This window comes from Engystomops pustulosus, chromosome 7, assembly GCF_040894005.1.
Source record: "Engystomops pustulosus chromosome 7, aEngPut4.maternal, whole genome shotgun sequence".
In the NCBI taxonomy this organism is placed as follows: domain Eukaryota; kingdom Metazoa; phylum Chordata; class Amphibia; order Anura; family Leptodactylidae; genus Engystomops; species Engystomops pustulosus.
In genome coordinates this window covers 100,988,573-101,002,898 of record NC_092417.1, presented here as the reverse complement: position 1 = coordinate 101,002,898, position 14,326 = coordinate 100,988,573, and the positions used below count along the sequence as shown (strand labels likewise).

Genomic DNA, 14,326 nt, shown 5'->3' with positions numbered 1-14,326 from the left:
AAATCTCCTTTCCTCAGCTTTCAAAATACAGTGTAAACGCCACATGTAAACGTAGCCTAATATACGTAGTTTGACTACACTGGCTTCACTGTGCTAATTCAGTTGCATGTCATCAAAGAGACACCAGGTTTATAATATATTGTAATATAGTAGACGGCCATCTAATGGTCAATATATAATCGTCTGGGAGAAAACTGGAGTAGCCATAGGAAACCCACACACACATGGGAAATGTACAGAATAAATGCATATGTGCTTTGTAGAGGTCAATCCCTAGAACCAATCTAGAATATTGGGGCTATAAATATGACACTACTGATGCAGCCATCACTATATGATGCCTCTAGAACTTGCACTTTACATAACTGAATGGCTTTTGGTGACAGTAATGAGTGACTCTCCAGTGAAGGTGAATAACCCTGACAGATGGCTTTTCATTCATTGTTGACCCCTTCGTGACAGGCACCATTTGGCTTTTCTGGCAACCATCGGCAGCAGCGTAGATATCCTGAAATCAGAGATTTGCACATAAACAAACATGTTTTGTCTTTGGAAACGGGTCTGTGTGCTGTTAGATCTCAGGGACCGGGCAACAGTGCAGGGGATGGGAGTTCTGGCATCATAGCGATATGTCATTATGATGCAAAGAGCCCCTGCATGCCAAACAGTAGAGCCGACATTGTAAGAACTATTACAGGGTTGGCACTGCTGTTTGGCTGAGACATAGAGATGATGCAAGGAATCCAGTCCTCTGCACTGTGCTGGAAATCCGACCAGCACACGCTTAGCTGGAGGGAACATTGAAGCTGACCTTGGAACAGTACTGGCAGTGAAAGGGTTTAAAAGGATTTAGTTTAAAAGTATTGGATAGTTTAAAACTATTGGATATATATTGTAACAGGTTAAGAAACATATATAACTCATAACTGCAGTTTTAATCGGGGTGGTGGGCCTAAGGCCAGCGGCACACGTGCCGTTTTGAACCTGCTTCTGGGCCGTTTTTAAGCAGTCCATTTGTTTTTGACAACTCATCCATTTTTGACCGGTTTTACCAATTATCTTAATTGAAACAGGTCAAAAACACATATGTTTTCAAAAACTCATGCATTTTTTAACGGACTACTAAAAAAACAGCCCAAAAACTGTTTCAAAACGCCACGTGTGCCACCGGCCTTCTACTCAATAGCAAGATAATGACTCAAATAGATCAGTACATTTCTATTGTTAGTGGTCTCTGGTGTGATATAATAATAGCTAAATGGGGCCCAATTACCACGAGGGAGCAATATATAAGATTGCGGCTGCAGTCACACGTTGCGTTTTGTTTGCATTTAACGCATGTGTTTTTAAACAGCTAAAGAGGGGCTTCGTCCAATTACATTGTTGTCATCATTGCATTTACACAAAGCATGCGTTAATGCTTTGTCAACACATGTGTTAATGCGACTAAGGGGCCTGCACTGTCAGGGGGGCCCTGCATGTGCACCATTATATACATATTGAGGCATATTTATCAGTGCCTCTGCGCCATGTCAGTGGCGTAGGAACCCTGAAATAATCGCAAATGTTAGCTAATTGCTAGCACTTGCGATTATTTAGCCCACTCCGCCACCTTCATGGCAGTGGGGCTTGAAGGGGGGGAGCGGGTGGCCAGGTGTGGGGCAGCATGGGGCGTTACAGTCCCCGCGTCTGCGCAATCGTTGCAGCTGATGACTTTTTACATAAAAATGGCGATAAAACGGATACATCAAGAGGCTTCAGTCATTTGATGTATCGCGCTGTGAAAAAGCAGTGGTAGGGCTATCATCATGTATGCTAAATATCCCCCAGTATCTCTAATTACTGCCGTCTACTTCCCCTATGTGGTCATCAGCTATATGTGTGAGCATACAAATATATATTCTGAGGGGGTAGGAGGGCTCCATTCAGAAGTCTGCAATGGGGCCCTGCCTAGAACCTTGCTTTATCATACTAAATATAAGAATCTTATGTTTTAGATCACATCAGGCTTATGGTTCTTTAAGTAACAGAACTAGAATTCTGGGAAGTTAAACCCACATAGTTGGAAAGGCAAGTTGCAGCTCCAGTTTTAGCCAATTTATTAATGTTCCTGTTTCTCTGGTTCATCAGCTAACAGATGAGATTCTTATCATTGATATGACACAAAAAGCCTGTTTCTAGGTATGTAGAACTGAACATAGGAGCGTCTGACACTACCCCTGCGAACTCTAAACTATTCTTATCTCAGGCCAAACATGACTCTTCTCTGCTCATTTTCACATGACTTTGGAGGAGACTTTTCTTTATAGGTAAGTGGGGATTCTAGAAAGGATTTATCATTCCCTACTTGAGGGTGCTGGTAGTTTGAAGAGGTAAAACCTTGTGACAGAGTCGCTTTAAGGCAAGGAAGAAAGCACAAAGGAGCTGATGTATATAACCTTGGCCTCTATGGCATTACAAGCATGTTGATAAGAAGACTTGTAAGGTTGCTCCTTGGCCTGTGCCCTGCCAGTCTACACCTGTTCCTTCACAGTTGTCTTTGTGGGATTATGGAGGATCATCTGTACATTCCCAGGATCTCATACGTGAGCTGTATAGATTGAGACTGACCAGGTGTTCCCAGACAGACTTCTTGGTACCAGTGTTGTGACACCTGCAGGTTCAAGCAGCTGGTCAGAGAAAAATGTGCACATGTGCCACATGTGATGTTCAGGTAACCAATCTATTCAGACTCTACAAGGATAAGCGGGCTGAATGTTTAATTGTCTAGAATGTGTTTAGTACTAGAGATTCATCAGTGATGTTCTCCATATATGTGTACAAGCAGTCCCCGGGTTACGTACAGTATAGGTTCTGGAGGTTTGTTCTTAAGTTGAATTTGTATGTAAGTCAGAACTGTATATTGTAACCCCAGACAATTTTTTTTTTGGTTTCTGTGAGAATTGGATTTAAAAAACGTTGGGTTGTCATAAGAACCAGGATTAACAATAAAGCTTAATTGCAGACACCTTTGATTAATGTTATGGCTGATTATTGTAACCTAAGACTAAAGTACAGTAAATTACCAACATCCAGAGGTCCGTCTGTAACTATGGGTCGTCTTTAAGTTGGGTGTTCTTAAGTAGGAAACTGCCTGTATATACAATTTATCCCCTATTATGTCTATATAGGATATAATCACTGATATACAACTTATACCCTATTCTGTCTATACAAGATATACCCACTAATATAAAACTTATTCCCTATATTCTATCTATATAGCATATATCCACCGATATACAATTTATCCCCTATTCTGTCTATACAGGATATACCCACTAATATACAACTTATACCCTATTCTGTCTATACAGGATATACCCACTAATATACAACTTATGCCCTATATTCTATCTGTACAGGATATAGCCACCAATATACAACTTATCCCCTATATTCTATCTATATAGGATATATTCACCGATATACAATTTATCCCCTATTCTGTCTATACAGGATATAGCCACCAATATACAACTTATCCCCATATTCTATCTATATAGGATATATTCAACGATATACAATTTATCCCCTATTCTGTCTATACAGGATATAGCCACCAATATACAACTTATCCCCTATATTCTATCTATATAGGATATATTCACCGATGTACAACTTATCCCCTATTCTGTCTATACAGGATATACCCACAGATACACAACTTATCCCCTATATTTTATCCATATAGGATATATCCACCGATATACAACTTATGCCCTATTCTATCTATATAGGATATACCCACCAATATACAACTTATCCCCTATTCTGTCTATACAGGATATAGCCACCAATATACAACTTATGCACTATATTCTACCTATATAGAATATATCCGCCGATCTACAACTTGCCAGCTATGCTGTCTATACAGTATATAGCCACCAATATACAACTTATGACCTATATTATGTCTATATAGGATATATCCACCGATATACAACGTATCCCCTATTTTGTCTATGCAGGAAATACCCACAGATATACAACTTATCCCCTAATTTGTCTATACAGGATATACCCACAGATATACAACTTATCCCATATTTTGTCTATACAGGATATACCCACAGATACACAACTTATCCCCTATTCTGTCTATACAGGATATACCCACAGATATACAACTTATCCCCTATATTCTGTCTATATCAGCCGAGTTTTTCCATCACCACTCGGCTAACACTGGGGTATTTAAACAAATAGTCTTTACTCACCTGTCCGAATCCCCCTGACAGGTGCACTACGTGATCCATGGCTGCAGGCAGCGCCAGGTCCGTGCACACTAGTGGTGCACAGACTATGACGTTGGCAAGCTGCTGATGTCTTAGTCTGTGCAACACCAGCACACACGGACATGTCACTGCCTGCGGGAGTGGACCAAGTAGTGGACCTGCATGGCGTGTCGGAAAGGTGAGTACAGAGTTTATTATTTTTATGTGCTGTGCAGGGGGCTGGCTGGCTATATAAAGGGGACTGGCTTTATATGGGGCTGACAGGCTATATAAAAGGGACTGACTGGCTATATACTATATAGGATATACCCACCAATATACAACTTATCCCCTATTCGGTCTACACAGGATATACCCACAAATATACAACTTAGCATATTTACTCGAGTATAACCCAAGTTTTTCATCACCACTCGGCCTATACTGGGGTATATCAAAAAATAAACTCTTTACTCACCTTTTCCATGCCCCTCCCCTCCCCCCCCCCCACCCCCGATTGGTGCACTACTTGATCCATGCCTGCGGGCAGTGCCAGGTCAGTGCACACTAGTGGCACACAGATTATGACGTCGGCAAGCTGCTGATGTCTTAGTATGTGCGCCGCCAGCTCACATAGACATGTCACTGCCAGTGGGACTGGATGAAGTAGTGGACCTGCAGGGGGCTTTGGAAAGGTGAGTACAGAGTTTATTATTTTTATGTGCTGTGCAGTGGACTGGCTTTATACAGGTACTGGCTATATACTGGGGACTGGCTGGCTGTTTACAGGTTCTGGCTGGGTATATACAGCGGACTGGCTGGCTATATGCTGGGGGGCAGGGAGCTGGCTGGCTATATACTGGGGAGCATGGGGCTGGCTATATACTGGGGGGGAGGCTGTGACCAATGCATTTTCCACCCTAGGCTTATACTCAAGTCAATAGCTTTTCCCAAAATTTTTTGGTGGTAAAATTAGGGACCTCTGCTTATATTCAGGTTGGCTTATACTCGAGTATATACGGTATCCCCTATTCTGTCTATACACCTATATACCCACAGATATACAACTTATCCCCGATTCTGTCTATTCAGGATATACCCACCAATATACAACTTATCCTTTATTCTGTGTATACAGGGTACACCCATTGATGCACAACGTATCCCCTATTCTGTTTATACAGGATATACCCACAGATATACAACTTATCCCCTATTCTGTCTATATAGGATATATCCCCAGATGTACAACGTATCCCCTATTCTGTCTAAATAAGTTATGTCCACTGATATACAGTTTATTGCTGTTTCTGTCGATATAGAATATACCCAGACATACAACGTATCCTCTATTCAGTCTATATGGGATATACCCACAGATATACAACTTATCCTCTATTGTGTCTATAAAGGATATACCTACAGATATACAATTTATCCTCTATCCTGTATATATAGGATATACCTACAGATATACAACTTATTCTCTATTCTGTCTATATAGGATATACCCACAGACATACAACTTATCCTCTATTTTGTCTGTATAGGATATACCCACAGATATACAACTTATCCTCTATTCTGTCTATATAGGATATACCCACAGACATACAACTTATCCTCTATTCTGTCTGTATAGGATATACCCACAGATATACAACTTATCCTCTTTTCTGTATATATAGGATATACACACAGATATACAACTTACAGCTCTGCAATGGATTCATAAAATTTGTAGATGCTTCTCTAAATACAAAGCCAAAAGGTGCCCAATTTCCGATAATAATAGTATGCTCCAGTTTTTTTTACCAATCTGAATCTCGAACCTGTTCGGTGTGACGCTTCTTCCGTAGTATATAGCAATGCCATAGAACATATACAAAATCAGTCAGTTAGCCCAACTGCTTCTGCCAGTGACTTCTGCCATTTGGCATTCGGTAGACATGAATGAAAATGTGGCCATTGTTTTCTATAGTTGTGAATAGTCAAACAGACGTGAAACATTTTGGTCATGCTGGATTGCAAACATTTTGTGTCTAGAATTCCTGTGTAGCCCGGGACTACTTTATAAACCACATTATCACTAAAACTTGCCTTTTGAGTGACAGAAATTGCAGCTGTGGATAAAGTCTCTGAAACGTGCCGGAACTGTAGGAAGGTTTAATTAACCACATCTCCTGCCCTACCAGTTATCCTGGTTATTGGCCTGAATGTGGTCTCCCCGGCAATAATGGACTATAAACCAGGATCATGACAGGTGTGTTTATATTCCCCAAAACACCCCAGTAAATGGAATTTTAATATGATAAAAGCATCTCAAGTATTTCTATATAGCCCCTTATATCTGTTGCTGTGAAAGATGGCTGGTAAGCAATAAAGCATTAGCTTATTCAACAATTCCTGACTCATGCGACAAGCAGATAATTCCCATTCACAATATTATGATTAACGTAATATCTATATATATATATATCTTGTAGGTCTTCAGCGTGACACCACAAGATGAAGACATCCAGATTCTGCGACCATGGCAATATCGAGAGAAAGCAGCTGGTGGGATGCAGAGGTTTAAAAGAGCTTGGGTGATTCCTACAATTTCAGTATCGGAGAATATGAAAAGCATCCCATCACAAGTAGTGCAGGTAAGGAAAGAGTACCATGTGCAATACTAGATATTAAAACCCTATAGGAATTGCTGTCCCTACCCAAAAGCACCCCAAAGTTAGTCTGATCCTCTCCATAACTACATGGAAATCCCATTTTAAATGTACGGTCGGTTACTGGATACAAAGTAATGCTGCCCTCTAATATACACAACTGGATTTACATATTAGAAAATTTTTTACAAATCCAGAAAACAAATGACTTATAGATCTAAAATCCACTTCCACAAAAAACTTTTTTTTCATTGGGAAATACTGTAAATGGTTAGAATTATAAACAATATACTGGTTGTAGAATTTCTAAGAAACTTGTAATATTCTCATAAGAGGATATATAATCTCTCATAATATATACCTCAGCTTTTATGATTGATAAATATGAAATGCCCGCATCGTAACAAGTGTAACTTATACAAATGTTACTATCACTGACCTGTCAATCATCATTTCCACCACTATGTATTATAAGATCATATATGAACTTGCGCATGGCAGTGATTTGTACAGTTTTTATTATCTTTTAGATTAAGTCAGACAAGCAATACCAGAGCAGCGTTATCTACAGCATCAAGGGGCCAGGGGTTGACGAGGAACCCAAAGGAATATTCTCTATTAATAAGACAACCGGAATTGTGTACCTGAACGCGATGCTGGATCGTGAGAAGATTGACCGTTTCAATGTATGATATATCATGTATCTGTCGCAAAGCGTTTACACTTCATTGTAATGGCAGATAGTATGTGTAGTCAGGACTGAGGCTTCATTGTCCTCTTTTTTTTTTGTCTCCACTTAGCTTCGTGCTTTTGCACTGGACAGTGATGGAGTTCCCCTTGAAGAACCAACTGATTTAGAGATTGTTGTTCTAGATCAAAATGACAACCGTCCGGTGTTTTCACAGGCACTTTTCAGAGGATATGTGCTGGAAAATGCAATCCCTGGTAATATGGCTGATGCTATGCACTGGTATTCTGCAGGCACTTCAGATATAATGGGGGTTAGGGTCAGCTTATTGTATTAGGCCTGTAGATCTGGTTATAGTGCTTAGAGTATATATTGTAAAAATCACATGTACCCAACCCTTTAGGAACCCTGGTAATGAGGGTGATCGCCACTGATGCAGATGATGCCAACACAGACAACGCACAGCTGAAATATTCCATCATCCAGCAGGACAGTCCAGGGATGTTCAGTATTAACCAGGACACTGGAGAAATCAGGACTGTTCAAGTGGGGCTGGACAGAGAGGTAACATAGCATCCAGGTTTGATTCATGGGAAAGAGTAATGGAATATGTTAATGGTATAATTAAAGGACATCTACTGCCAAGATGAAACTGTATGCAAATGAGCCTGAGGGGCTCCAGGCTCCATTTAAACCTATTGAGCTTGGAGCCCCTCAGGCTTATTTGCATACAGTCCGTCATCCTGGTGGTAGATGCCCTTTAATAGATTTATGTCTTTGTGTATACAGGTAGTGGGATCATACAACCTCACAGTACAGGTGGCCGATATGATGGGAGAAGGGTTATCCAGTACATCCAGTGCAGTCATCTCCATCGGTGATCTCAACGATAATGCACCTTTATTCACACAGGAAGAGGTATAGTTACAAATTTTGTCTGTGAATGCCCTGCTCCTCCATGATGCAATATAATAACCAAACCATTAAATTTATTCCATAAGGAACAGATTCCCAACTGTGGAGACTCCCAGCACTGTTTCGATGTAACAAGATCCAAGAACATCAAAACAGCACTGTTCACTTTTGGGAGTCTGTTCCTTATGAGACTAACAGTGGCATAACGTGTAGCTGATGGCCCCAAATGCAAAGTCTGTACCAGGCTGTATGGTTTATAGCAATAGTCTTCTCATATTGGAAAGTGACAACTTATGGACCCACTAAGAGTCTTGAGCCCAGTTGTGACTGCACCCTTTGCCCTCCCTTCAAGTTACGCCCCTAAGGATAGATTTACTTGTTTAGCTTGGTACAACCGGTTTTACCCCAAAAAGATATTTTGGATTGAATAACCAAATAACAAAGACAATTTTGTTATATAAAAATGAATAGGCTGCACTACACTATAACAAAGGCTAGACCAATATCAAAAATAACAGTAATGATATTTGTATATAACCCAAAAGGTAAAATCATCTGGTCTAGCTCATGATACAATGAGAAGGTTGTATTAAGCACTCGTCCATGATTAAACAAGTAGTTGCCAGGATAACATCAGCCCTAATGTACGTTTTGGTTGGGAGTAGCCTTTGTCTGGCAGCTAGCAGTCATATTTTGATAGCACTACAGCCTTTTCTGATCATTTCCAGATTGCGAGGGATAAACTGTTCTGTGTTCCACTGATTGTGGAAAACATGTATTTTAATTGGTTTTCATTTACAATATTATTAAAAAAAGCTATTTTTTTTTCATCACAAAATGTACTTTTTGGGGTAAAATAGGTTGTATATTGCATCGTTAGCCAGCCAGGGAGAGAGCAGGAAGGGTTAACACCAACTTGCTACAGTTGTGTAAACAAACAGTAGAGAGTCCAGTCATTAATCTTGAAAACAGATCTACCATGGCAATGGAGAAGTAACACTGTTACTAAGGGGCACTTTACAATCTGTTTCTTTTCAAACTAAGTAGACTTTCTTAATGAAGTATATTAGAAAAATGTTTACAACACACGATGAGATTGTGTCACTTTTCTGTATAATAAATTTCCTTGCCTTCCATTGTTGTAGTATGTCATGAATGTCCCAGAGCAGAGCAGTGGTTTAGATGTTGGCAGAGTAAGTGTCGCAGACAGAGATCTCCGTGGCTCCCCGAACTGGATGGTCAAATACTCAATCATCAGAGGTGACCCTCAAGGTGCATTTGCTATTCGCACAGACCCACAGACCAATGAGGGTATTCTGTCCGTTGTCAAGGTAAGAACAGTACTTTTACATACACAAAATACTTGTGGCAAAATTGATCTTGCTTTGTCTTGACCTTACTCTCCTATTATTGATGGATCACCCTATAACAGTATTACTCCATTACAGCCTCTAGATGGTGCTACCTGCCTTATGAAAGCAGGGACGTTCTTCTATATACAATCCCAAATACTTATAAGCCATGTACAGTATTGTGTGTGTAAAGATCCAGTAATAGGAATTTAGCTCAAGTTATGGAAACACAGATCTGCTAACATAACGAAATAAAAGCACTCGCTGTGTTCATGATTTTTTTTCTAAAAGGGTGAAACTCATTGTATGTATAGCACCATGGAATGGTACTCTATAAAGCATTATAAAGTGATATTACAACGAAGGGCAGCAGCATATACTACTGTATACTCATACTCATACAGTAGGATATGTCCCTCAATTCAGCTCCTATCCCTAAAAAGTGGGAGGAAGAGTGAACATCTGCAGCAGCAAGTGATTTGCTTCTGCCGATGTTCTGGAAGCTTCCCGAGTGACATAACTGTCCTTATGTGAACATTACCAGGGAGAGACCCACAGTATAGACTCAGTCAATAGATTAAAAAGTATTCAATGGCTCACCTCAAGTATAGACGATACCATGCTCAGGGAATGCGTCCTGATCTTCATGTCAAGAACTTTAAGCAAAAGAATACATATCACTCTGACACTTGATGTTATTCCTGTAATATAGAAGTTTTACAATAAAAGCAATATGTTCATAATGCCACCATATCAACCAGCGGGAAATCCAGCATATGCGTTCCATGTGTTGGAGCCTATGGATAGATGCCGTACAGTGGCATCTGTCCCACATAGCTTCTAATGGCGTCGACTGAGTTAATACTGCTTCTTCTAGCAGGATGGAGAATCACCGACTGCTGCACTTTTCCATCTAGTGTATCCCGCTGGATGTGACGCTTACTGAGCAGACAGTGAAAAGGGATGTAGACTCGTTAAGGGAGATTTTTCATACAGGTGCACTCCTGCGGGCAGTTTTGTGTAAAAACCAGTGAACAACCACTGGTATTTCAAAAGAACATAGGCACATGTTGGGAACACCCCCGACACCCACCCACCCACAGCCCGTCCGAGGTGCTGATTCTCTCCTGGACATCCCCTCCCACACCATAGGATGGAGGTGACTGCCGGGCTTCATGCGGCAGTCACCGGCCTCCTCAGACCGCCCCCTCATGAATACTCTGGACCGCTGTGAGCTCAGTCCGGCGTTCTGAGGCTATGGCGCTGCGGTGTCAGTAAGCTTTATCGGAGGGTTCCTATAAAGCTAGCAGTGTAACACTGCTACATCTGGGGTAGCGCTAGGAACTGCTTACTTTAGTAAGCAGCTCTAAGTGCATTTTTTAGATTCTCTTTGAAGCCTTAATGACGCATGACATTTCTGTATGACCTGTTGCTGTTAACGGTTGACTATGGTAATCTTCTTGTATTTGTTATCCATGGTCTCCTTCCTTCTAAAATCTACTTTTAAAATTATACTAATGGGCCGGGGGACTGCTTCAGATGTTACTGTCTCCTTCTCCCACAGCCCCCCTCCCCCAATATAATCTCACTGCTGCATAGGTAGTTACAGCACACAGTGGGTGGCGGAAGTGTATCTCCACAGTGTAACAGCCTGGGGGCTGGGGCGAAGCTCTGGTAACAATCCTCCTGGAGCCCCTCAGGCTCATCAGTATAATTTTAAAAGTTTATTTTAGAAGGAAGAAGGCCATGGATAATAAATATACTAAGATCAATTCAGTCACGATGCCTGGATATGTAGGTAAGCACCCCTGATTTGATTTTGATGGTAGATTTCCTTTAAGGATGGATGGAGAGGGTTTAGTATCACAAGGTCATAGGTCACAGGCATAGTATTCCAATGGACAGTTCTACTCAGTGATTTATAGCCTTTCCTGTATGAGTGTGCTTACAAAGACATCTCTCACAGCATGTTAAATCTTTTTCCACAAACTATAATTAATAATAAATGATAATAATTCCTTTATTTATACAGCACACACAGATTACGCAACACTGCACAGAGCTTGCCAAATCGGTTCAAATCAATGTCACTCTACAGGGGGATTCTGGGAAATACGCAAATATGTTTTCCAATTGGCAAAATATCCGTAGGGAGAACTCTTTCTTCCAGGCCCTAGTCAAAAGCATGTCACTCAGCTACACTACACTGTACTGTTGAAGCGTAACTGTAAAGCTATAGTGATTTTACCAAATTATTATATGTTATTCCCCCTTTGAAAACAGAACAATGTCTTCTTTGTGCTGCTCATCCTTTTCTTTCCAAAGTTATGGCATTATCTGTTCTGAATGTGCTTGACAAAAATCTCTCACTAGAGGTGAAGTGGTCGGAGACTAATATCTGTCAGTCTATGCCAGTGATGGCGAACCTATGACACGCGTAGCCATTTTCAGTGACACGGCGCCGTGCTGTAGTGCAGGGGCGGACTGATCGGGGCTGTTTGTGGCTGGTTGCTGTTGTCTGGGGCCAGTGCGGCCGGTGATATGCTCTGCAGCAAGCGGATGCATCTCAGTCAGAGAGATCGCAGCTGCTGCTCCTGCCTTCCCGTCCTGCTCTGCGGAGACCGCGCAATGACGTCAGAGTGGAGTGTGGAGACAGAGCAGCCCCGGCTCGTACAGAAGTGGGAACATCTTCTACACAGGAGCTGAAGCGGCCTGAAGAGGAGTAACAGAGGTCCGAGGCGTCGTTGGAGCCTGTGCCAGTTAGGTTAATTTATTAAGTTGAGCTCTGCCTGGCTGGGCTGTGATGTACACTGCTATGGGGGGCATTTCTCAGGACACAAATGTCCTTAAAACTAGTTAACATGTACAGTGCTTTTTTGTTATTTTTTTGGGGGGGTTCTTAATTGAGAGATTGAGCACTGCCAGTCCTGTTTCTGTCTAAGGGCGTTAGACAGAGGGGGTTAATGTGCACTGCTTTAGGGAAGAGAGTCAAATTGTGTCAGTTATATGTTCATTTGGCCTAGAATTTACACATTTCCAAAAGATAAAAAGAGAAAACCCATCTTACAATTTGTTATGCAATTTCTTCCTCGTACAGAGACCCCCCACATGTGGCCGTTACTTGTTTTATGGGGGCACAGCGAGGCGCAGAATGGAAGGTGCACCCTGCAGCTGCCAGGATTTTAGTTTTCTCATTGGCCCCTTTTGTAGACTATAACATTTTTGCTTTTTCGTTATTGGGGCCATGTGATGGCATAAATAATTATACATATTTGTTATTTAAACTCTAAATATCACAAAATTAGTTTTTTTTTCTAAAAGTGACACACCACCCAAGTTATGCTCGGTTTTTTGGCGAATTTTGACACACCAAGCTCAAAAGGTTGCCCATCACTGGTCTATGCCCTCAGGGTGAGGCCAGTTAGCTTGCCCACAGATCCTGTGATGCCTTGTGTTCTCTCTCAAAGTAATTTAGCATTAAGTCCATTTAGTTTCCCACATGTAAATCCACTGAACACTGCACATACAGGATGTATATGATGAGAGCCTGACATCTTCCATCACATGGAGGAGCAGGTAACATCCACAGTGCACATACAGGATGTATATGGTGAGTTGCCTGGCAGCTTCCATCACATGGAGGATCAGGGAACATGTAATAAGTGGTAGAAATTATAAGTAACCCAGTCACATGAAGTCTATAGTCTGTGCTGTGTGAGCACTGAGGGTTAATAGCTTATCTGCACAGAGCTGATACTGCTAATGGCAAGGGGGAAGGGAGCAGCATATGCACAGGAGACAGACAGATAAAGTTCTGTAGAATAACAAACAGATGGGAGACCTTGTACTTCACCATTCTGTGCAGGAGACATATGCATTCACTGTTCTGCACACTTCCAGCTCTGCTACATTCTCTGTTACATGGCCTCCTCCTCTGTGAGCAGGGAGCAGCAGCTCCTCCCCACCCATGAAACCAAACAGAAACAAAGTGTAAACAACATATCAGCACATGGAGAGAAAGCAGCCGTTGCAGCAATGAGGTAATCTGAGGGCTATAGCAAAGAAACTACTGAATATAGGTAACAACGATAATAGGCAAAGTTGTTTTACATCCCAAGAGCTATTGATTTGTGAAAAATAAAAAAACATTTAAAGTTAAAGTTGCAAACACTTTGAAACAGTGTTGTCTGTAGTTGGGAATCTGTTACCTTTGTAATGGATATAATAGTTTGGCTTAAATCCCGTTTCATGTCAGAAGGCTTCTTAAAAGTCATGCCTAAAGGGAACCCGTCACCACATTTTTCACAAATATAGGTAGTGACAGGTTCCCATAGAGCCCTAATAACTACCGGACACCTTTATTTTAGCTAAAAAAATTTCCCCTGAGATTCCCACATATTCAATTTTATAGTTTTATCTAGTATCTAAGCATGGCTATAGCGAGTCGAG

General features: G+C 41.2%; 1 protein-coding gene across 2 annotated transcripts in view; it reads left to right on the top strand.

Annotated features, from left to right (window-relative positions):
- The window catches only part of CDH15 (cadherin 15), a 71,035-nt gene that overhangs the window by 50,277 nt on the left and 6,432 nt on the right, over window positions 1–14,326 (top strand). For both annotated transcript variants that reach the window (XM_072117444.1, XM_072117445.1), the window contains exons 2-7: window positions 6,746–6,907; window positions 7,453–7,608; window positions 7,723–7,867; window positions 8,014–8,174; window positions 8,400–8,528; window positions 9,671–9,856. In XM_072117444.1, coding sequence (XP_071973545.1) covers window positions 6,746–6,907; window positions 7,453–7,608; window positions 7,723–7,867; window positions 8,014–8,174; window positions 8,400–8,528; window positions 9,671–9,856 — 939 coding nt within the window. The remainder of the gene's footprint in view (window positions 1–6,745; window positions 6,908–7,452; window positions 7,609–7,722; window positions 7,868–8,013; window positions 8,175–8,399; window positions 8,529–9,670; window positions 9,857–14,326) is intronic.